This window comes from Phacochoerus africanus, chromosome 14 (genome assembly GCF_016906955.1).
Source record: "Phacochoerus africanus isolate WHEZ1 chromosome 14, ROS_Pafr_v1, whole genome shotgun sequence".
Lineage (NCBI taxonomy): Eukaryota > Metazoa > Chordata > Mammalia > Artiodactyla > Suidae > Phacochoerus > Phacochoerus africanus.
Window position 1 is genome coordinate 37,784,539 of NC_062557.1, and position 23,210 is coordinate 37,807,748.

The 23,210-nt window shown below is 51.7% G+C and overlaps 1 protein-coding gene across 5 annotated transcripts in view; it reads right to left on the bottom strand.

Annotated features, from left to right (window-relative positions):
* The window catches only part of MYO19 (myosin XIX), a 40,883-nt gene that overhangs the window by 7,675 nt on the left and 9,998 nt on the right, over nt 1–23,210 (bottom strand). For 3 of the 5 annotated variants that reach the window (XM_047756706.1, XM_047756705.1, XM_047756708.1), the window contains exons 4-20: nt 21,993–22,134; nt 21,492–21,640; nt 19,208–19,321; nt 11,851–11,983; nt 11,151–11,220; nt 10,546–10,648; nt 9,788–9,884; nt 9,594–9,670; nt 7,291–7,381; nt 6,705–6,876; nt 4,414–4,487; nt 3,329–3,450; nt 3,054–3,167; nt 2,639–2,815; nt 2,150–2,302; nt 1,017–1,124; nt 190–260 (exon numbers count right to left, since the gene is read on the bottom strand). In XM_047756706.1, the coding sequence (XP_047612662.1) occupies nt 190–260; nt 1,017–1,124; nt 2,150–2,302; nt 2,639–2,815; nt 3,054–3,167; nt 3,329–3,450; nt 4,414–4,487; nt 6,705–6,876; nt 7,291–7,381; nt 9,594–9,670; nt 9,788–9,884; nt 10,546–10,648; nt 11,151–11,220; nt 11,851–11,983; nt 19,208–19,321; nt 21,492–21,640; nt 21,993–22,134 (1,967 nt within the window). Of the gene's footprint in view, nt 1–189; nt 261–1,016; nt 1,125–2,149; nt 2,303–2,638; nt 2,816–3,053; nt 3,168–3,328; nt 3,451–4,413; nt 4,488–6,704; nt 6,877–7,290; nt 7,382–9,593; nt 9,671–9,787; nt 9,885–10,545; nt 10,649–11,150; nt 11,221–11,850; nt 11,984–19,207; nt 19,322–21,491; nt 21,641–21,992; nt 22,135–23,210 lie in introns of those variants that run through there. The other 2 variants (XM_047756707.1, XM_047756709.1) reach the window with 2 other exon arrangements.

Genomic DNA, 23,210 nt, shown 5'->3' on the forward strand with positions numbered 1-23,210 from the left:
TCCTCACTCACTGATCGCACTGGAAGTGGTGCCTTCACACAGTGGTCACAGAAAGGGAACGCAGCCCTAGAGCCCAGCCTGGCTTCCCTCCATCTCCACACCCTGCTCTGGGCTGGGCAGGCTCTCGTCTGACCCGTGTCCACCCTGGCATTGGCCCTGTCCCCACGCCCGATGGACCGGCCCACTTACCGGACGGGGAAGCCAGCAGCGCTGATGTGGATGGTCTCCACGAGGCCGCAGGCCTCCAGCTGGCTCAGGACCTGCAGCAGGGGTGGGGAGACGGGGGGGTGCCTGCAGCCCAGGGCCAGCGGGCCCCAAATGCCACTCCTGTGGCCCTGGTGGCCTGGACCTGCAGGCTCTCCTGATCGGGGGACATTCTTTGGGGCAGTGAGAAATGAAGAGACCTTGAGGAAAATCTCCTGTCCCAGGTGTGTTTATCTGAAGCCTGGCTTCGAGTGCAGCTGAGGCGAGTGCTGATCCTGGCTGTCTCACCACTCCCATCTTTGCTCACAAAGCAGCCCAATCCAATTTCTATTTTTTACTTATTTTATATTCTGCAGGCAACAGAGTGAGTCACAGCTGAGGGGCAGGGGAGGTTTTATATATATACCTCAGATCAACCACACCCCTGCAAAGGTCAAAGGGCAGCTGGCTGGCCACAATGTGTTTGTGCAAATTTTAGAAACTATACCTGCACTCAGAAATAGCCGTACTGTGCCTGGTCTGTACGGTGGTGCAGGCTTTCAGCTAAGCACAAGATACCCAATTCCTCTGGGCAGCTTCAGTCTCATGGGAGGGCATGTGGCTTGGTGAGCAGGTCGCAAGATGCACTGGAGCCCCTACTCACCTCCTCGGGTTGGGCCACTGTGCTGTGCACAGACCACACAACCGTACATGACTGGGGAGATAAACCCTCCCTAAAGTCATTCCATTTGGAGATGTCCTGTCCCTCCCCTCTCCAGGGCCTGGGCTGGATGGGACTCCCCACAAAGTAGCCCTGGGCCCATGTGAATCACCTCCTCCGGGTGGAACATCTGTGCCTGGCCCTGGCTGTTGGGCTTGATACAGCGGATGTAGTGGGGCGTGGTGCTATGCAGGACCTGCAGAAGCTGCTCCAGGGAGGCCTACAGAGGGGAGAAACCGTGGGCCAGGCTGTCCGAGGGCTTTGCTGGGCCCTGGCTAGTGACACCTCTACAGACCTCCCAGCCCGAGACCAGGACACCCACCCACCCTGGGTGACTGCCGGTTCTCAGTGGGCGTGCCCACAGTGTACTCCTGACCTCCTTCTGCTCACCTCTGCCCTCCAGGGACCCTTCCTGACTGTGATCCTCCACTTGGCTGGTCTTCCTGCATCTGGACTCAGCCTCCACCCCCCTCCCCACCCCCTTCACCAGAGCAATCTTCCCAGAAGAGAGCCACCTCAGAACCTCCTGCCGTTCCTTTGGGTGACAGTTGTTGTGACTAGGCCTCTCCTGTATGCTGAAGTTGTGCCAGGGCTGTGACATGGCGCCATCTCACAGCTCAGGGCCTATTGGGCCTTGGACATGGGATGGGCCTGTCAGTGGTGTGTCTGAGGCTGGGCAGGAAAGTGCTGACCAAACCTGGGCTCCCCTGGGTACCTCCTCAGGGAGGTGATAAGAAGACTATGGTTGGAAGGAATACATGAAGACAAGTGGCAGGGAGGGTGGGAGTGAGTGTGGAGCTGAGGGGCAGTGGCAGGAGCACCCAGGGTGGTGGAGCAGAACGCGCCAGGGCTGAGAGACAGCAGGAAGGATAGGCTGCTGGAGGAGGGGACAAGTCTGCTCTGGGCTGAGGACAGTTTGAGCAGGAAGCTAGGGAGCTGGGAGCGGGCCAGTCACAGAGGTTTAGGTAACTACTGCGCTTCCGTGATCACCCTCTCAGCAGAGGTTGAGGACCCCATTGCCGCCCTCAGGCCCCTAGGCTTCCCATCACGCCAACTACCCCCCGGGTCCATCTGTCAGTGTCCTGCCTCTGTCTTCCACACGGGGCTATGAGCCCCGTAGACCGGGACCTCGTCTGCCTGGCTCACCAGTGCACCCCAGCACAGCACTGATTCCGGGAGGTGCTCGGCAAGCACTGGAGATGGATGAGCAAACTGAGTATGTTGTGTCAGCGCCACTGGACTCACCTTGAACTTGGACACCACGGTCAACACCGGGGTCCTGCTCTGGCCAGAGGGCTCCTCCTGGGACTTCTCTTCGGGGTCAGGAGGAAACAGCACCTTGAGCAGGGGGTCCTGGGATTGCTGCAGGAGCCTGGTCAGCTCCGGGGGAACGGGGTCCTATGGGGAAAGGACAAGAGCTGCAGGTGAGGGCAGGTGAAGTGCTACCCACGGCTGCCCACGGGTGGCCAGCCCGGCTCACCCAGGCCCCAGAAGAGCAGGGCCTGAGTCCCAAGAGACCCAAGCTGGTCCACTGGAGGCCTAGAAGCAGAAGTCCCACTGAGACATGGGTCATTTCTGGTCAGGTCATGCCTGAATAGCAGAGACCTCAGACAGATGGGCCCGAGAGGATATTCAGGAGGGAGAGGGGGCTCGAGAGAAGCTTCCAAATAAACGCAGCAATGACGCAGCATCTTGTTTCACTCAAGTGCCCACAGGCCACGGCCCAGCCCTCACCTTGTTCTTCTCCACCAGGCCCGCGGTGTGGTACCGCACAGGCCCTGCGTAATGCACCACAATGAAGCTGGGCTCCTGGCTGAGCTTGTCGTGGCCCAGGCAGGGGCTGCCCGCCAGGGCGCTCTCGATGCGTGTCTGGAGCTGGGCTGCGCTGCTTGGCCGATTGAGGCGGCATTCCTGTGTGGGCCGGGATGGGATGGGCCGTCAGCCACAGTGAGTGGGGCTCACACCCCTCACGGTCCCCACCCCAGGGACCCTGTGGGAGCAGAGCTGTCCCATGGTGACCCTGAGAAAGAAGGGCTATGGAACTAGCAAAACATTATGCAGATGGAAAGAAAGGGGCACAGAGGGGGTACAGGACAGTCTTCAAGTTCCCAGAAAAGCCCTCCGCGCAGCCGCCGAGCAAGCCTCCCACCTCGTTCATGAGGGAGCAGATGCTGATGGGGCTCCCCTCAATGAGATCCAAACAGGTCTGGTTGTCCTGGTAGTTGACGAATGACCACTGCAGGCCCTCAGCCGCATACTCCTCCTAGGGGCAGAGGTGGGGTGGGCTAGCAGAGGGCAGCTGTGGTCTGAGGCCCACCCCAAGACTGGCCTCAGCACCGCAGCATGTTCCAGGCGGCATCAAAGAAGGAACCAAAGCCGGCTGGTCAGACGCCGAGAAAGGACGCAGGGCCGGCCCAGCCTCACCTGCTGAGCCCTGAGGTAGTGAGCCACGAAGTGCTGCTGCAGCTTCTCGTTGGCGTAGTTGATACACAATTGTTCCAGACTGTTGTTGGGAAACGACTCAAACCCGTACACATCCAGCAAGCCTGGCAGGAAGGGGAGACCCTGTGGGGTGGGGGCTGAGGGGCTGCTGGGGAGGAGGCAGTGGGCAGAGCGCCCCAGGGTGGTTCCCATCACTTCACGCCCCCTCGGAACTCAGAGCAGGAAAAGGCCAGAGCAGGAAAAGCCCGAATGAGCATGAAGGAAAGAGGCCCTAGGGAACGTTCTGCGTCCCACCCAGTTTGGACGGCCTGGGTCTCCGCCGCTCAGGTGGTACCTAAACCTCAGCATCCTGTGAGCACTTTGCCGCCGCCTCTGTGCTTTACCTCCTCCCCACGTGACCATCCCACGCAGGTCCCAGCGATGGTATCCCGTCCCCACGTCCCTTCTCATCTAGCCCTGTCACTACCCCCACTACTCTCCTGAGTCCAGAGCTGGGCCTCCAAGGAGAGAGGGGGCCCTTGTGGCCCGGGTGCTATTTGAGCCTGGAGAGCTGAGGGCAGTCAGAGAGCAGAGACGTCGCCCACACATTGGTGGCGGGGAGGAGATGGTGCAGGGAAGGGAAAGGAGCCGACTCAGGGCTCTGCCTCTCTGTTTGGGCCCTCCTGTCCTTTTCTTTTTAAATTTACATATATATATTTATAATTCACAAATATATATATAACATATAATTTACAAATATATATAACTTTATATATTATATATATATATATATACACTTTACAAATATATATATATATAATTTACAAAGATACATATATTTGTCTGTTTAGGGATGCATGCCGCACCCACAGAAGTCCTGGGCCAGAGATCTAATCCAAGCTGTAGCTGTGACTTAAACCCCAGCTGCAGCAACACCGGATCCTTAACCCACTGTGCTGGGCCAGGGATCAAACCTGAGCCACTGCAGAAACAAACCAGATCATCCCCTACCCGCCCCCCACACCACAGCAGGAACTCCTCTCCCGTCCTTTTTCTGGAAGAGGCTCCCAGAGGGTGAGCCCTGTTACCTATGAAAGTGGTCCAGGAGTCGGGGTCTGCACAGATGCTGCTGTTGATCACCGACACCAGCCAGTCAAACAGCCTGTTGGGGTGGGGAAGAGCGGGGTCCGGTGAGAGGGGTCCGGCTGAGCCTGAGGGGTGGCAGAACTGCCTTTCCAGCCTGGGTGCCACACCTCAGAGGGCCTGAGGTCAAGAGCTAAGCCCTCTTCTGTGGTTTCCTGCCCAGCCTGTCTCCACCTCCTATAAATGCAGGCTGTGGCTATGCAGGATCCCAGGCACAGAGACTGGCTTGTCATCTTGGCAAGACTGAGCACAGGACCAAGTGCAGCACATCTCGTTTTACTGGGCTTCTCAGATACTGTGTTTTTTTGTTTGTTTGTTTTTTTGTTTTTTTTTTTTTACAAACTGTGGGGCCACAGTGGGGCATATGGAAGCTTCCGGGCTAGGGGTCAAATCAGAGCTGCAGCTGCCAGGCTACACCACAGCCATAGCAACGCCAGATCCAACCTACACCACAGCTTGCAGCAATGCCAAATCCTTAACCCACTGAATTAGAATCCTAGTATCGAGTGGATTCTAGTCGGGTTCTTAACCTGCTGAGCCACAACAGGAACTTCAATATAACTTTTCTATGCGCTGGGAAACCAAAACATTCACGTGACTTGCTTTGTTGCGAGTCTGGAACCAAACCCACAACATCTCCAAGGTCTGCTATAGACTCTGGGGATAGACAGGGAGTGCGTCTGCCTCAGTCACGGCCTGATATGCAGCTGGTTCCTGATGAGAGGGGCTGAAGGGTAGGCCTGGGTGGGATTTGCCAAGAACGGAGTTCACCGCACTGCCCCGCAGAACTCGGCCTGTGAAGCCCTTAGCTCAAGGCCCCAGCACATCGCCCTACCAGTCCTGCACAGATGGGTCCCGCATCCACCCAAGGCTGACCATGGCCTCCTGCACTCTGGAACCACTGCCCCTGAGAAGACGGGATGGCTACTGTACAAAGTGGTGACTCAGCTGACACTACGTAGGGGATTTCTTCCTTAAAATGAGTGACTCAGTGATACGATAACCTGTTTGTCGTGTGTAAAATGTTCTGACTAGAGGCTCACTATCTGTGACTGCCACACTTTATCTGCTCACTGTGCAGTGACTTGACACAAAAAGGTTTAGCCTGGGAGTTCCCGTTGGGGCGCAGTGGTTAACGAATCCGACTAGGAACCATGAGGTGGCGGGTTCGGTCCCTGCCCTTGCTCAGTGGGTTAACGATCCGGCGTTGCCGTGAGCTGTGGTGTAGGTCGCAGACGCAGCTCGGATCCTGCGTTGCTGTGGCTCTGGCGTAGGCCGGTGGCTACAGCTCCGATTAGACCCCTAGCCTGGGAACCTCCATATGCAGCGGGAGCGGCTCAAGAAATAGCAAAAAGACAAAAACAAACAAACAAACAAACAAAAACTTTGGCCTGAAATGCTGACCTGAAATTAGCTTCAAGGGGGTAGAAACTGAGTCTTCTGCTGAACTGGGCTCAGACCAGGCCCGGATGTCCTGGGCCATTTTTATTCAGAGGATCTAACTCTCTCAGCAATGCCTCAGGCTCTCAGCTCTTTGAGAAGGTCATGAAAATAGGGGCACCCTCTCCTCAGGTGCCCGAGTTCCTATAAGCACATGTACACACACGTGCTCTGTCCCACAACTTCAGGATTCTGGGCCCTCAGACACCCTCAATGGCACCCTGAAGGGTCTCAGGACCCAGGGTGAGACACCACCCCTAACCACATGGCCAGAGAGTTGAGATGCCCGAAGAACCACCAGAAAAAGGCCAGGACCTCTGCCTTCCCCGTTCTGGGCGCCACTTGCTGCGAAGTGTTGCTCAAGACTGTGGGCGAAGCTGTGGCTCTACCACTGTCTATCCAACTCGCTGGGTTCAGGGGCACACAGAGCAGAGGAGCCTAGTCCCCCATGGGTCTATGGCTGGACCCAGGAGGGCTCCACATCAACTCTGGGGCCTGCCTCGCCAGCCAAGAGCCAGGCAGGCGTTCCTCACCTATTGCCAAGGTCAAGGCAGTACTTTAATAATGCGCTGAATGTATGCCAGGAGTGGCAACCCTCCCAAGCAGAGTACTCTGGAATCGAGGCTAAGGGCCTTGCTCAGGGAAAGCCCAGGAGCCACTCCCTGTTGTCCCCAAGCATCTGGGAGCAGAGAGGAACCCATGCTTTATCTGGCAATCCTCACGCGTCATACGCCTGAGGTGTCGTCCAACTCCAGATGGGGGGACCTGGGAGGAAGGCAGGGCCCAGAGCACTCACCGTGCATAGACCAGTTTGGCCAGACAGTCTCTGCGGGTGTCACACTCAGCCCGGGAGCAGGGCTTCTGGAACACCTGCTGCTGCCTGCCTGCCCTGATGGTTCGAATCTGCAGTGTCTCTAGTAGAAGGTCTTCTGGAAGCTGCAGCAGCGAGGCAGATGTCCTGGCAGAGCCTGGAAGGCACAAACCCCCTTCATCTAAACAGCCCTTTACACAAGGCACCTCAAAGGCACCACAGTAGAACCACAGGGCTGGTGGGTGAAGAGAGTCGCCCAAGGCCAAGGCAGGACTTCAGCTCAGGATGTCTATGTCCCAGTCCACACTACCACGTGGGGGATAAACCACTTTACAAACCCAATTCTCATTTTTTCATCTGCAAGATGTGGACGACGCTGTCTCAGCAGAGATGGGGTGAGGAGTAACTTATCCAGCGGGTGGCTTCAAGGGCACTGATTCTAAATTTCACCCTCTAGCCTCCCTCCCCCAATCCCACCAAATGTTGGCTCTTTTCTGGGCAGGGCCTGCCTTGCTCCATGGGTGTGTGACCAGAGCCTGAGGTGCAGCCCCCACCCCCCACAGGCCCTCACACTTAGCATTGTCCATCAGCTGGCAGGGCTGGGCTTCGTCCCTGGAGTCAGCGACCTGGATGTTGCCGAGGTGCAGGAGTCCAGCTAGGGCCTGAGGGGGCAGGAGAGGACAGGAAGTGGGACCTTCTTACTATGTGGAGCCCAGCCTAGAAAGGGTCTCCCTCCTGCTGAATACAGCCATAACAAAATAATTAACAGCAGCTCTCCACGACTTGGCCAGACATGATTCTATACAAGTTACATGCAGCATTTTTTTCTTTTTTTGGTCTTTTTGCCTTTTCTAGGGCTGCTCCTGCGGCATACGGAGGTTCCCAGGCTAGGGGTCTAATCGGAGCCATAGCCACCGGCCTATGCCAGAGCCACAGCAATGCAGGATCCAAGCCGCGTCTGCAACCTACACCAAAGCTCATGGCAACGCCGGATCCATAACCCACTGAGAGGAATCGAACCTGCAACCTCATGGTTCTTGGTCGGATTTGTTAACCACTGCACCACGACGGGAATTCCAAAGCATCTTGTGTTTTATTCCCCTGCCCCGTGTTTGGCTGCCCCAAGGCATACGGAGCTCCCCAGGCCAGGGATCAGATCCAAGCTGCAGTTGCGAACTATGCCACAGCTGAGGCAACACCAGATCCTTAACCCACTGTATCAGGCCAGGGGATCGAACATGCATCCTGGCGCTGCAGAGACACCACCGATCCCATTGTGCCACAGCGGGAACTCCTCTCATAATCTTTTCAACAACAAATGAGAGGAGTTCCTGTCGTGGCGCAGTGGTTAACGAATCCAACTAGGAACCATGAGGTTGTGGGTTCGACCCCTGCCCTTGCTCAGTGGGTTAACGACCTGGCACGGCCGGGAGCTGTGGTGTAGGTCGCAGACGCGGCTCAGATCCCGCGTTGCTGGGGCTCTGGTGTAGGCCGGTGGCTACAGCTCCGATTAGACCCCTAGCCTGGGAATCTCCATATGCCATGGGAGCGGCCCAAGAAATGGCAAAGACAAAAAAAAAAAAAAAAAAAAAAAGAAAGCAGTATGAGAACCTAGGCAGTCTGACTTCAGATCCTTCCGCTGCCAGGTCACCCAGAGTCTGCCCCTCTGCCTCCCCCTCTCCAGGAGCAGACTGCATGGGAATGCCGCTTCTGTTCTTTGTGGACTGGGCCTCCTGCGTGGCCAGTGGGGGCCTGGCTCTGGCTCTCTTGGCCCTTCTTCGGCACTGTTGGGCTTCTGACAGCCCAGCCTAGGGAAGATCTGTGTTCTCGGTCTCTGCAAACAATGATCCACACGAGTGAGCCCCGAGGGGTTGCAGAAAGGGCACTTCCAGGTCCAGCAACCTGGAAACCCTTGGACCTGCTAACAGGAGAGCAGGGCCTCTGCCACCATCCCTGTCTGGTCTCAGGCTGTGTCCACATGCGACCCACTCTCAGGCCACAGTTCACCTCAGAAGACTGCTGTGCCTGATGGGCAGAGGGTCATGCCACCCCTAAGTAAGCACTCCTGTCTGGACTCCTGGGGTCGCCCACTTCTCTTGGGCTTGTCCCATGTGCTGTCCCCTCGCCTAGCTCTTGGCTGGCGGTACCTGTGACCCCCCTCTACCGCCTGAGCAGCCCCCATCTGGAGGCTGCAAAGTGGACACTTTCCACTGTACCGCCACCCCCCTGCAGCAGCACCCCTGTCTCTGCTGCCAGCCAGTCCTAGGGCTCCCTTCCCACTGCTCAGGGCAGATGGGAGAAGAGAGGCTGCTGGTGGGGCTGAGCGGGGCCCGGCACGCCTGGGTCAGCACCGTGTCCCAAGGGGAGGGGGAAGAGGAGGGCAAGTCAGAATTACTACGTCTTGTCCAAACTCCATCTGCCCCACTTAGTGCTGTCTGGCTGTGGGCAGGTCCCTGATTTTCTCAATCATAAAATGGGAATAATCTCCACACCCGTGGGACTGTTGAATAAACCAAGTGAGCTAAGAAGTGTGAACAAGATTTAAAATTGTTAACACTTTAGACAAACAGGTGGCAGTACTGCTTCTCTATTCCGATTACTGGAGTAATGACTGACCCAGGCACTTTGCCCTGTGCCCTCTGTGGGTCACTGCGCTGGTGTATTCCACAGCACAGTGCCCTGCCACTGTCCACCCTGCCACCCTGTCTCTAGGCTCGACTGCACAGAGGGGTGACTGACTCCTTGGAAACTGGAAAGTGGGGCCTAAAGTCCTAGATCCTCAGGAAAGGAGACTCACGAGTTGCGAGAAGGGCCCTATAAAAGGGGCTGCCCATCACCACTACCATGTGCAAGAGGTGTGGCTTTTCCTCTGACCTGAAAGATGTTGTTCTGGGTGGGGGCATCGATGCCCAAATGAAGCATGGCCTCCCTGGTCACCTCGAAACAATCTTCTGAAAAGGAATCCGAGTCACAGCCCAGTGTCAGGACCAGAGGTCAGCAGGGATGATGAGGGGTGAGGGAGGCAGGCCCTGAGGGACCCACCCAGGGTGCTGGGTAAGGCTCCCCACCTTCCAAGGTCCTCTCTGGGTTGGGCAGCCAGGAGAAGGTGGCTCCTTCGGGGAGGTGCCATTGGAGCCTCTCGTCTGCACTGGCTCCTTTGCAGATCTGTGTGTGTAGGGGTAGGGGGGACAGGTGGCTGAGCCAGGTGCCAAGAAGCCCAGGCCTACATAAGCCTGGGGCTGGGATGAGAGCAGAGAGAAATGGCAGTGACATCACAAGGCTGAGAGGTCTCCGTGGCAAGTTCAGAGCAGGAAGGGGGGCAAAAACAGCAACACACAGTTCTGGGGGGTCTCCAACCTGATGCAAAAATAATCCACCGATGGAGGCCTGCAGTCTGAGGAAGCAAGCACAATCCCGTGTGGGAAGCCCCCGGCCCCAATGGGAGAGCAAGGAGAATACTACTCAGGCCTCGGGAGACCCCCAGGCTGGTGCGGGGGCAGAGTCTAGGGCAGTCCTTGTTATGCTGGAGGAGACAGTTGCCATTCGAAGACAGCTCTCCATCTGAAGTGGACAGTTTCCACTGGAGACAGTCCCAGCTGCAGGGCCCTGATCTGATGGAGAAGGCAAGCATATCCCCGCGCCAAAACCACCCCAGGAGGCAAGGTGCAGCGTGTGGCAGAAGTATTACAGAAAATTTGCAGGGATAAGTGGCATTGCTGAAAGCCAGGCGAAGAGGCAGGTGTGATACGACGGGGAAGGGGAAGGTTTAGAGGCACAGACCCATCTCTGCCCTGCATCCGGGTGGCTGTGGGACCCTGGTACAGACCTGATAGAAGATGTGGAAGTTCCTCTCGCTGGAGGCCTGGCAGGCCACTCGAGTTTTCTCTAGGAGGTAGGTCTGAACTGCAGCTCCGGTCATCTGCTGGGTTCTGAGCACAAGCAAGTTGGAGCCCATTATTTGCCTGTCCAGCTTGCAGCCATTTATTGGGTACTTACTGTGGCCAGACTGCAACCTGCCCCCACGTCTTCTACTTAGTCTGCGAGGGTCCTAAAGACTAGGCCATGCAGTAGGTCCTTGAGGGGCAGAATCTGAGACATTCCCCTGCAACCAGTCATGAGCAGGACCAAGGCCTCTGTATATCATTTTGTCTCAGCCCAAGGCGGGAAGGCAAGACCCAGCTTCAAGATCAGAGGTATGGCCCAGAGGTGGCAGTTTAACTAGACATCTCCAAGCAAGCGCAGAAGGCAGAACATACAGGCTGCGACCAGCACATTGCCCCAGGGCCCCTGAGGCTGGAGCAGCCCTAGTTCTCCAGGTCTGACAATCACCCTCAGGTGCACTTATCCCACACACTCCAGGGGGAGCTGGGTTCTGCCCCAGCCACTTGCAAACTTCCCACACCCCCATCAGCAGGGGGCAGCAGAGATCACCTGTTCAGCTGGAGCTGGATGAACTTCCCAAAGCGGCTGCTGTTGTTATTCCTCAGTGTGCCCGCGTTCCCTGCAGAGCACACCTACGTTTACAGAGTCCCCGTGGGCCAAGGTGCCTGTAGGTCTGCTGGGGCCAGGTCTCTATCCTCAAGTCACCTAAAGGCCCCTCTGTTGGTCTCCATGTCACAGGGGACAGGACAAGGGCCTGGGCTCTGGGCCTTTAGCAAGTGCGATTCAGGAGGGTTAGAGCTTCCTGGCAATGAACTGGATAGAGCAAATCTAAGCAGTCGGGGACTGTTTTCTTTGAAGGGAAAGGATGAAAAAACAAGCTGTTACTATCAAGGTAGACAATAAGGCACAACACTGAGAAAGCATCGTGGACACCAACTGCTGTGTGTGCTTAGATCAGGCCTCTTTCTGAACCATCAGGAAACTGTTCGGAAGGATGGGATTTGAACTGGGTGTGCCAGAAGGTCCTCTCCAGCACCAATGCTACAGCTGCCTAGGCTGGAGGGGGGTGGGGGAAGGAGTGAGTGACACCCCCTCTAACCTGGGAGGAGGCTGGGGATGCAAGGCAGTGAGGCTAAGCCGTCCTCCCACCCCTCATGACAGGGTCTCAAGGCACTGCTCCTCCCGATGAAAGGGGGCAAACCCCGGAGGAAGCAGGACTAAGGTGCCATGCAGTGGACCCTGAGCTTACCAAAAGCTTCCATGACGGGGTTGGAGTTCAAGATGCGCTGCTCGATCCTCTCTGCGATCTTGTGGCTCTCCCAGGATGTGGGTGAGGCGGCCACCACAGCGTAGAACTTCATCAGGCAGCGGGATGTCCACGTCTGCGACAGAAACTGCCCTGTGGGTGCTGTGCCCACCTCTGAGCCTGCCAGGGGGCCTGGACCCACTAGAGCCCTCTTTTCTAATGCATGCTGCCAACCAAAGGGGGCATGCTGAATTCACCTGTGTCCCTGGGCCAGGCCTTCCCCATGTGGGAAATGGGGACACTTACTTCCACTTCTCCGAGCTCCTGCTCGTGTGCTTCAGAGACAAGGGGGCTGGGCGGAGGACAATCCACCTCGACCTGAGCAGTGACTCAGTGCCTCTGAGGCTCACGGCTAACACTGATGACTCTGTGGTAGACCCTGAACTAAGGAGACTTTCTAGGCATGTTCTTACCAACCCTAGAGAGGTAGGTGTGATTACAAACTACTTGTTTTCGGACTGACGAAACTGAAGCATTTTTTCTTGGGCCACTCCCGTGGCATATGGAGGTTCCCAGGCTAGGGGTCTAATCAGAGCTACAGCTTCCGGCCTACGCCAGAGCCACAGCAACGCGGGATCCGAGCCGTGTCTGCAACCTACACCACAGCTCACGGCAACGCCAGATCGTTAACCCACTGAGCAAGGGCAGGGATCGAACCCGCAACCTCATGGTTCCTAGTCGGATTCGTTAACCACTGCGCCACGACAGAAACTCCAAAGTTAATTTTATGGAAGATTACATATCTAGTAAACATTAAGACTGTGATTTACATGCAGGAAATCTAATTATAAAATTCTGTTTTTTCTTTTTTTCAAGTTTTTAAAAAATTTTTGTCTTTCAGTTTTGTTTTTGACCAGTTGAGATGAGCTCTATTTTCATTTTAATTTCCATTTGTTTGTTGTCCTTGCTCAGTGGAAACGAACCCGACTAGTACCCATGAGAATATGGGTTTGACCCCTGGCTTCGCTCAGTGGGTTAAGGATCTGGCATAGCCATAAGCTGTGGTGTAGGTCCCAGACACGGCTGGGATCTAGTGTTGTGTGATGTAAGCCAGCAGCTGTAGCTCCGATTTGACCCTCACCCTGGGAACTTCAATAAGCCACAGGTGTGCCGCCCTTCCCCCAAAGCAAAAACCAAAACACAAAAGGTTTTGGGCGGGGGGGCTGCACCCATGGCATATGGAAGTTACTAGTCTAGGGGTTGAATCAGAGCTGCAGCTGAGGCCTGCACCACAGCCACAGCAACACCAGATCAAGGCTGCGCCAGTGACCTACACTGCAGCTCACAGCAATGCCGGATCCCCAACCCACTGAGCAAAGCTAGGGACTGAACCCAAATCCTCACGGATACTAGTTGGGTTCATTACTGCTGAGCCAAGACAGAAACTCCTAGATTTTTATATAACTGACTCTGTATCCTGTCACCTCAATAACTCCCCACCCCTCACTACAACTCTTTAGTTGTAGCTTTTTTTTAATAAATTCTTTTAGGTCTTCCTCTGAAGTAGGTCATGTTCCCTCTCCTCTGTTTTCTGAGAAAATTTGTGTAGACTTAATATTGCTTCCTTAAATACTTGGTAGAATCCACAAAATGAAGCCACTTGGACTTTCCATACAGAAAGGTTTTTGTGGGGTTTGTTTTTTTTTTGTCTTTTGTCTTTTTTAAGGCCACACCCACGGCATGTGGAGGTTCCCAGGCTAGGGGTCTAATCGGAGCTGTATCCACCGGCCGACGCCAGAGCCACAGCAACTCGGGATCCAAGCCGCGTCTGCAACCCACACCACAGCTCATGGCAACGCCGGATCTTTAACCCACTGAGCAAGGCCAAGGATCAAACCTACAACCTCATGGTTCCTAGTCAGATTAGTTTCTGCTGCGCCATGATGAGAACTCCTACAGAAAGGTTTTTAACTGTGACAAATTTCTCTCATAGATTTAGACAGTCAGGTGATATAGTTCTTGTGTGAGCTTCAGCAGTTTGTGTATTTCGAAATATTTCTTGCACGGAGTTCCCATCGTGGCTCAGTGGTTAACGAATCCAACTAGGAACCATGAGGTTTCGGGTTCTATCCCTGGCCTCGCTCAGTGGGTTAAGGATCTGGTGTTGCCGTGAGCTGTGGTATAGGTCGAAGACATGGCTCTGGCGCAGGCCGGCGGCTACTGCTCTGATTAGGCCCCTAGCCTGGGAACCTCCATATGCCCATGGGTGCGGCCCTAAAAAGACAAAAAAAAAAGAAAGAAAAATTCTCAATTTCATTAAATTGTAGAATTTACTGAAATAGTTAATAAAAACCTCTTATCTGGAGGATCTTAAGTGATGTCTATTCTTTCGTTTCTGACATTTGTAATTTATCTTCTCCCTTCTTCAAATTTGACTAGAGAGTTATACATTTTATTAATCTTTTCAAAGACACAGCTATTGATTTCATTTTATTTTTTTTGTTGTTTCTATGTTACTGTTTTTTTTTTTTTTTCACCCCACTCTATTGCCTTCTTCTGCTCACTTTGGATTTACTTTATTCTTTTTTTAGCTATGCCCACAGCATGGGAGGATTGTCCCCTATACCGGGGACAGGAATTGAACCTACATCACAGCTGTAACCAGAGCCACAGCAGTGACAATGCGAGGTCTTTAACCCGAGCCACCAGGGAACTCCTACTACTTTATTCTTTTTCCACTTAGTTTAAGGCAGAAACTCAGATCAATGATTTGAGTTTGTTCTTTTCTAACATAAGCATTTAATGCTACAACAAATTTCCCTGTAGACACTGTTTTTTTCTTTTTCTTTTTTGCTCGCCCCACGGCACATGGAGATCCCAGGCCAGGGATCAGATCTGAGCCGCAATTGTGACCTATGTTACAGCTGCAGCAAGGCCAGATCTTTAACCCACTGTGCCAGGCCCAGGATTGAACCTGGGCCCCAGCACTCCCAAGTTGCTGTGAATCCCATTGTGCTACAATGGGAACTCACTTTTTTTTTTTAAGCACAAATTTTGATATGTTGTGCTTTCATTTTCTTTTCTTTCTTATTTTTGTCTTTTTAGGGCCACACCCATGGCATATGGAGGCTCCCAGGCTAGGGGTCTGATGGGAGCTGTAGCCACCAGCCTACACCACAGCCATAGCAATGCCAGATCTGAGCCGCGTCTGTGACCTACACTTCAGCTCACAGCAACATCGGATCCTTAACCCACAGAGAGAAGCCAGGGATCAAACCTGCATCCTCGTGGATATTAGTCAGATTCGTTTCCGCTGCGCCATGACGGGAACTCCTTATCTTGTAGTTTTTGACGAGATGCCTGTGTTACCATTCTTGTTTTTGTTCCATTTTATGTATATTTTCCTAGCTTCCTTCAAGATTTTTTCCTTATGACTGGTTTTCAGCAATTTGATTATAATGTATCTAGGTGTGTTTTCTTTGTATTCCACCTGCTTAGTGCTTCCTGAGCTCCTAGGCTCTGTGCTTAGCATCTTTTGATAATTTTGAAGATACTACTTATGATCCACATCCTCTCTCTTCTCCTGGGACTCCAATCACAAGTACAGTAAATCCTGACATTATACCAAAGTTCTCGAATGCATTTCTCTCTTTGTTTTTCAATTTTTCCTCTCTCTTTTTTTTTTTTTTGATTTCTACTGACCCACTCTCAAGTTCACTGATGCATTCTTCTGGCATGTCTAGTCTGCTGCTAAGTACAAAGGAGTTGCTCATGTTTTTATCATGGCCATTTAACTACAGTTTCCATCTCTCTGATGAAGGTTAGAAGAATCTTTTCTGAAGGTACTGACAAGCTCAGGAGAAGAGTTATAGACATTCAGGGCCCCACAAGTTTAGAAAGCTACCCATAGTGAGGTCTCCTGCCCATAAACAAAAGAGATTCTAATCAGCTGCTTAATGCCTTATTCTCAAATTTTTTTTTTTGGTCTTTTTGCTATTTCTTTGGGCTGCTCCCTCGGCATATGGAGGTTCCCAGGCTAGGAGGTCGAATCGGAGTTGTCGCCACCGACCTACGCCAGAGCCACAGCAATGCAGGATCCAAGCCGCGTCTGCAACCTACACCACAGCTCACAGCAACGCTGGATTCTTAACCCACTGAGCAAGGCCAGGGATCGAACCCGCAACCTCGTGGTTCCTAGTCAGATTTGTTAACTACTGCGCCACGATGGGAACTCCCTATTCTCAATTATTATAAAAAATTCAAGGATCATTAACTATTTGGTAAACTTCTTTTACATGAATGATAAATATCACAATGCAGGAAGAAAAGGAACTAGAAGGAAACAGAAATGAATTTTGGAAACAGAAATGAAAGGAGCAGAAGACAAGGAGAAATCACGAAATATCCTCAAATATAAGAGACAGCAAACCTCTGAAATAAGAACAGGACGCTGGTGGGAAAATAATACTCAGAGAACAAGGAAGAACACTTGGAATAAAAATTTTTGATAAAGGAGTTCTCACTGTGGCTCAGCAGGTTAAGAACGCAACACAGTATCCATGAAGATGCGGTTTGATCCCTGGCCCCCCTCAGTGGGTTAAGGATCCATCATTGCCACAAGTTGCGGCATAAGGTGCAGATACAGCTTAGATCTAATGTTGCTGTGGCTGTGGTGTAGGCCTGTAGCTGCAGCTCCAATTTGACCCCTAGCCTGGGAACTTCCATGTGCCACAAGTGTGGCTATTAAAAAAAAAAAAAAAAAATGGGGGGGGGATAAAAATTAAAAATTCTAAGAGAGTATCTCCCAGAAGACAGACCAAAATATTAAGAGGTAGAAGAATAGATGAGAAAAATAGGCATTTAGACAATTTATCAAACTTCAGACTAATATGAGTTCTAGAAAGGGAAAACAAGGGAAGTAAATTATTAAATTACTAGATAACACAAAAATATCTTCCCAAACAAACATGAGTTTCATGAGTTTCAAGGTTAAAAAGACCCACACAAAGTATCTAGCACAGCAAGTGAGAAAAAACCATACCAAGACACGCCACTGTGAATTTTAATACCTATGGATAAAAGAGACGACCCTAAAAACTTTTGGAAAGCAAACACAAATTCACCAATTTATGGACTGGGATTCTCGACAGCAACACTCAAAAGAATATTAAGGAAATAAATGCATATTCAGAAAGAAAATGATTTCCAATGTGAAATCATAAAATCCAGCCAACATGTCAAATTAAGGCAAAATAAGCATTCGTAGATATGCAGCGACTCAAAAATATGCCCTTCATGAAACATTTGCTGGGAAGCTACTTAAGAATGTGCTCCATAAAAACAAGCAAGAGGAAGCCACTGGGCTCCAACAATGGGATATTTATCACAGGACAGACAGCAATCTGAGTCTCCAGAGTGAGGCAGACAGCTCCCAGGCAGTAGCTGTGTGCCAGCAGCCCTTGACAGCCACCAGTCCAGAGGGGAGCAGGAGATGTGAAAGCTCTAGGGAGGGTTGCCAAGAAAAAGCACCTGATGTACTTGCCAGTTTGGGTAGGTGTTTTCCAGTTTTGGTGACAAGTTTGTAGCCAACAAAAAATAGGTATATAGAAACTATAACAAATGAAAAATATGGGGGCAATTATCAAGTAGAGAGAAAGTAAAAATTTTACAAGAAACATAATTATAGTATATTACCTAGCTCTGCTGTGAATAATACATACATCGTCGTAATATAAATACTATTTATTAACTTAGAAATCATGATATAATTCCATACGTATTTCGGGGCAGGCAAATAGGACTAAATCCTTATCAAAGCAGGTAATGGACAGATAAGGTCCAAAGTTGAAAAATTAGTAACTAATAATATAAGCATGTTGTTTAGAAATATGGATGCAGGGGATGGGGGGATGTACCTGGGCTGTGGGATGGAAATCCTGTGAAATCAGATTGTTATGATCATTATACAACTACAGATGTGATAAATTCATTTGAGCAATAAAAAAAAAAGGGAAAAAAAAGATCTCTAATAAAGCATATTGTATTCATCAATAAAAATGTGCTAATTTTTCTGCAAAAAAAAAAAGAAATATGGATGCAGACACCCAAGCAAAGTGCTCAAGTATGGGAAAGTCATTGCCTCTAGAGAGAAGAAATAGGTTTGAGAGATACAGGGCAGGGTTGCTGTTTTTCCTTGTGAGCCTTGTAGTATTGAATGATTTTTAAACAATGTAACTATATTTAAAAATAAACTTTAAAAAGATACCAGGTCCAGCTCCCTACCACAATGGCTGTTCAATAAAGAATTACTGAGCTCTGGTTGCATGGGTCCTGAGCCAGGTGCAGCCTCAGCTCCCCAGAGCAATTTTGGGGGACAATGGGCATCATCCAGGAGCCACTGCACTGGTCATCTTGACATAGCTCTCAAAGATCCCCTCCTTACCCAAGTCCTAGCCCTCATCCCTACTGCTTGTTGTCTTCATCTGTTTCCTTGTCGGTCTTTTCCAGTGGGCTCCGAGCCCCGTGAAAACCAGCTGCTGCACTTTTCCTCCTGTTCCTCCCCCTGCCACTCCTTACTGGCTAGCCCAGGGCCCAGAACCCAGCAGGTGCTCACGGTGCTCAGTGATGCTCTCAGATGTGAGTATAGGACAAGGCAGCTTATGGTCCAAAGAATCCTTTGACAAAAGGGTAGCGTGCGTGGCTGGTAAGGCTTGATAGGAAGGTAGTGGAGCCTGGGTCAGTAGCCTCCTCTGACCAGCTGTGCAACGACTCACCCCTCCTTGTCTAACAGTCTGTCTCATCTGCTGTGATTCTGCTGCCCAGGGACCATGTGGGCCACACTGGGAGTCTCTGACCTTACCCACAGCTGGCCCAATGCACTGCCCTTGCCATCAAGGGCAACCCAGAGGTGCAGATGGGCTACTCCAACAAATCCTTTCCCACAGGTAACCCCAGCTACTTTTGGAGGAGTGCTGCCACATGGCAAGTGCCTGAAGTACATGGTTCACTTCACACTCAGCAGTCCCATGCGTTGGGGGTTGGTTGTGCCCTCCCTGCCATTTTAAAAGCAGAAGAACTGAGGTTTGAGAAAGCTAAGTATCTGTGTGATGAGCTCTTAGCACTGTGCTGGAACCCCCAACAGCTGACTTGTATTTCCAATGATGTCAGAGCTGGGCGAGCCCTTCAATGAGGAAATGAAGGCTCTGGCAGCAAAGTGTCGCAGGGTTACAGCAGAGCTATAATGACTTCCTGCCCAGTGCCTTCCCACTGCTGCCCAGTGACTCCACAAGAAATGACCCCCTGCCTCTCTGCCTGTCCGGCCAGTGATGAAGCAGAGAGGGCAGCAAAGAAGCCCTCCTACCTTTCCGGCACCACTCTCTCCACTGACAACAATAGACTGGTTCACTGGCTCCATCAGGCTCTTGACATTCCTGTAGGTCTGTTCACCCACAGTGAAGATGTGGGGCTTCAGTTTCTGAAACATCAAGGGGTGAAAGGTCATGTAAGCCAACACTTGTTTTCAAGGAATGGTTGATGCAGAGATAACTGAGATGGGGAGGCTGCTCACAGCAGTGTCAGGAGACTTCCACTAGGAAAATTTCCTGGCGGTAATAACGTTAGGCCCAACTGTGGGCTTTTGTTTTTTTGTCTTTTTAGGACTGCACCCATGGCACAAGGAAGTTCCCAGGCTAGGGGTTCAATCGGAGCTATAGCCGCCGGCCTACACTACAGCCACAGCCACGTCAGATACCAGCCACGTCTGCGACCTACACTGCAGCTCGTTGCAACGCTGGATCCTTAACCCACTGAGTGAGGCCAGGGGTCGAACCCGCAACCTCATGGTTCCTAGTTGGATTCGTTTCTGCTGCACCATGACAGGAACACCTGTGGGCTTTTTCCCTTTATCTTCTGTCAAGTCTGGAAGCAGTGCCGATTTTGATCATTCTGTGACATTAACACTTTATCCTCCCATCTTTTTTTTTTTTTAACTTTTTGGGGGTACACCTGCGGCATATGGAGGTTCCCAGGTTAGGGGTTGAATCAAAGCTACAGCTGCTGGCCTACACCACAACCATAGCAACGCAGGATCCGAGCTACGTCTGCAACCTACACCGCGGCTCATGGCAACACCAGATCCTTAACCCACTGAGTGGGGCCAGGGATCGAACCCGAAACCTCATGGATGCTAGTTTGGCTCATTTCCACTGAGCCACAATGGGAACTCTGGAAACTTCATCTTAATAGTCTTATTTGGTTATTATTTTATGTTATTGTACTTGGCAGTTTGCAAAAACTTTCTTACAAATTACTGCCTAAGAAGTCTGTGTATTAGTTGGGTCGTTAACTCTATTTTACAGATGAGAAAACTGAGGTTCAGACAGGTTAAATAACCTTCTCAAGGCCACTCAGCAAATGAAAGTGCACATGTGATTTGAACTCCAGAGTTGCTGTTCTCCTTCCCATCAACAAACATTAATTGTCTTCAATGTGCTGGGCATTAAGCTGGGCAGTGAGGACAGAGGGGACTGTGACATGGCTTTGCCTTTGAAGAAGCAGACAATCAGAAAGAAACGGGCTCCTAGGCCAGACCTCCCCTGACTTTTACTCGGACACTAACCACTCATGAGCCAGGCCACCTGTGCAAGGCGCAGCCAGCCCAGCACGGCCCGGCCAGCGATGATCACTTCCCCACAGCTTCTTGAAGGGAGAGGGCACCGCCCTGGATAGTGTCAGAATGGTCCTTCACCCCATGCACCTCTCACCCAAACTGTTACAAAGCCTCCAGCTCTTCTGTCTCCCATCTCACTTTCATGACCCCAACTTCCCGAGTCATCATCCCCACAGTGGGCTGTTGGCAGCCTTACCTCACCCCTGGACTCTTTCCTCCGCCTGTGGTGCTTCAGACCCTTCACCCACAGCCTCGGCCTATCCTCCCACCCTGATCTGCTGCCTCTTTCCCCTCCTGCCAGCAAGCTTGCTCTTGCTTCTCCCTGCACTTCAACATTGACTCGTTGGTACCAGCTCCATCCCCAGCTCTGCAAGAAGTTATTCCTCATTCTAATCAGCGCAGATGAGCATGTGCTCAATCTTCTAGGGCAAAGAATATACTTTATTCTTTTCCAAAAAAGTGTTCTGTTAAATACACAAAAGTACTCTTGTAAATCCCTTTTTATTAATAAATTCACAAACAAAAAAAATCATCTGCTCTATGTCCCTATTTCAGGTTCCAAAATGAACTGAATAAATATTTCTCTATTTCCCATTTTGTACCTCCCAGTTTTTTGGTTTTCTTGGCCACCCCATGGCAAAGGAGTAACCGAGTCGGGGGTCAGATGTGAGCCGCTGTTGTGACCCATGGCACAGCTGCGGCAATACCAGATTCTAAACTCACTGTGCCAGATCCGGGATCGAACCTGTGTCCCAGTGCTCCAGAGACACTGGTGATCCCGTCGTGTCACAGAGGGAACTCTGAACCTACTGCTATGTGTCCAAAATTCTGTGAGCTCCTGGTGGGCAAGGCCATGGCACCAGTAGACTTTGAATGATTGCCTGGCTGGTAAACACATGGATAAGCACAGGGAAGCTGCAAGGTGGCTTTGGGGAGGAGGGGGAGCTCCGAGGCCATGGGAGGCGGTGAGTCTTACCTGGGGCTGAGGAGCAGCGTGGTACTCTTGCATCAGCTCCGTGGAGTAGAGCTGAGGGACCGGCTTGAAGGGGTTCAGAGCCACCAGGGTGCAGCCAGCGTTGGTGTAGAACATGTCTGCTGAGTACCGGGCCTGCAGACACCTCAGGACTGAGGCAGAAGTGCCTTTTAGCAAACTCTGGCTCAAAGGTAGACAGAATTGCATATGCAGACAAACATCCGCCTAACAGCACTCCCTTTGCAATTAGCCAAGAGCCATTAGATCCCAGCAGCTCCCTGATGAATAGGTACAAGATCTAATTAAGATGAGCCCAATCTGGAGCAAAGCCTGCGCCTGCGGCGAGCCTGAGGGCTGCTGCCATGCAAAGAGGTCTGGAGCAGCCCACCTGGCTCCAGGTCAGGAGTCCTGCCTGCCTTGGTCTGGCCAGGGGCAGCGGTGCTAAATACCCTCATCCCACCCCCGCCCTCTTGAGAGTCCATATTTGAGTACTGGGGGCCATACCTGTCTCTAGTGTGACAGGATTCACCTGGGTGAGGTCATCCAGCTGGTGCAGCAGGGCCTCCCCGCCCAGGAATTCCTGCAGCTCTTCTCTGAGGGACTCTCCGCCACTGTGGGCATCAGAGCCTGAACCGTGGCCATTAACCTGGGTGGGAATAACAGGGTCAGGAGAGCTGGGACTCAGACCAGCTGGCAGCCACGTTAGGGTGGGGGCCTGCGCAGTGGGAAGAGAACAGGCCTTTAGCTTCATCATCTGGTTGTTTGAATTTCAGCTGTGCCACTTACTTGGCCTGTGAGCCTGGGTAAATTACTTAACCTCTCTAAGGTTATAAACAAAGGAAAATAAAGTCAACTCACAAAACTGTTTGGGAAAAAAAATAAAAGACACGAAGCACTGAGTCAGTGCCCGGCACACAGCGTGTACTCAGTAAATCAGTAAATGCTACCAAAAAAAAAAAAAAAAAAAAGAAAGAAAGAAAAGAAAAGAAAAAAGAAAGAAAAAGAAAAAAAAATCAGTAAATGCTATCCCCTTTCCTCTGCCATGCATTCCAGCTTCCAGCCTGGCCAGCTACCAACCTTACTGGGATGGCAGCAGTGGGGACTGAGGTGGGGGGGCTGCTACAGGAATACTGGAAAAGAAAAGAAAAAAACAGAAAAGAAAATAGAAGAACCGAACCATGGTTTGGACCTTTTCTAAAAGAGCTCATTCAGCCTAAGATGAAAAATCACCAGTGAGACAGCCCCACGCCTTCATTCACCTGCTTCTTGAGGCTTAAATTTAGTCTAATTAATTAGCTCCTGCTGCCCTGGTCTACTTGAGAGGAATCCTGGCTCAGAAGTCAGATGAGGTCAAGAACAAGCCCCAAGGGCAACAGGCTGGTTCTCCCTCTCCCTGGCCCATCCTCTGCGTCAACACTTTCCACGCTTCCTCTCTCCGTTTTCCTTCCTTGATCCCATTTCTCCTCTTTTCTCCCCGGGGGCTGCAGGGAAGATGGCATAGAAGATAGTAACCTGGCTGAAATCTGCGTCTGGGAGAAGGGGTCTGTGATATAACATGTGTGGGTTCCTTTTCTTTCTTTTTTTTTTTTTTTTTTACTTTTTAGGGCTGCAACCGCGGTATATGGAGGTTTCCAGGCCAGGGGTCGAATCGGAGCTGCAGCTGCCGGCCTACACCAGTCACAGTAGCTCAGGATCTGAGCAGAGTCTGTGACCTACACAACG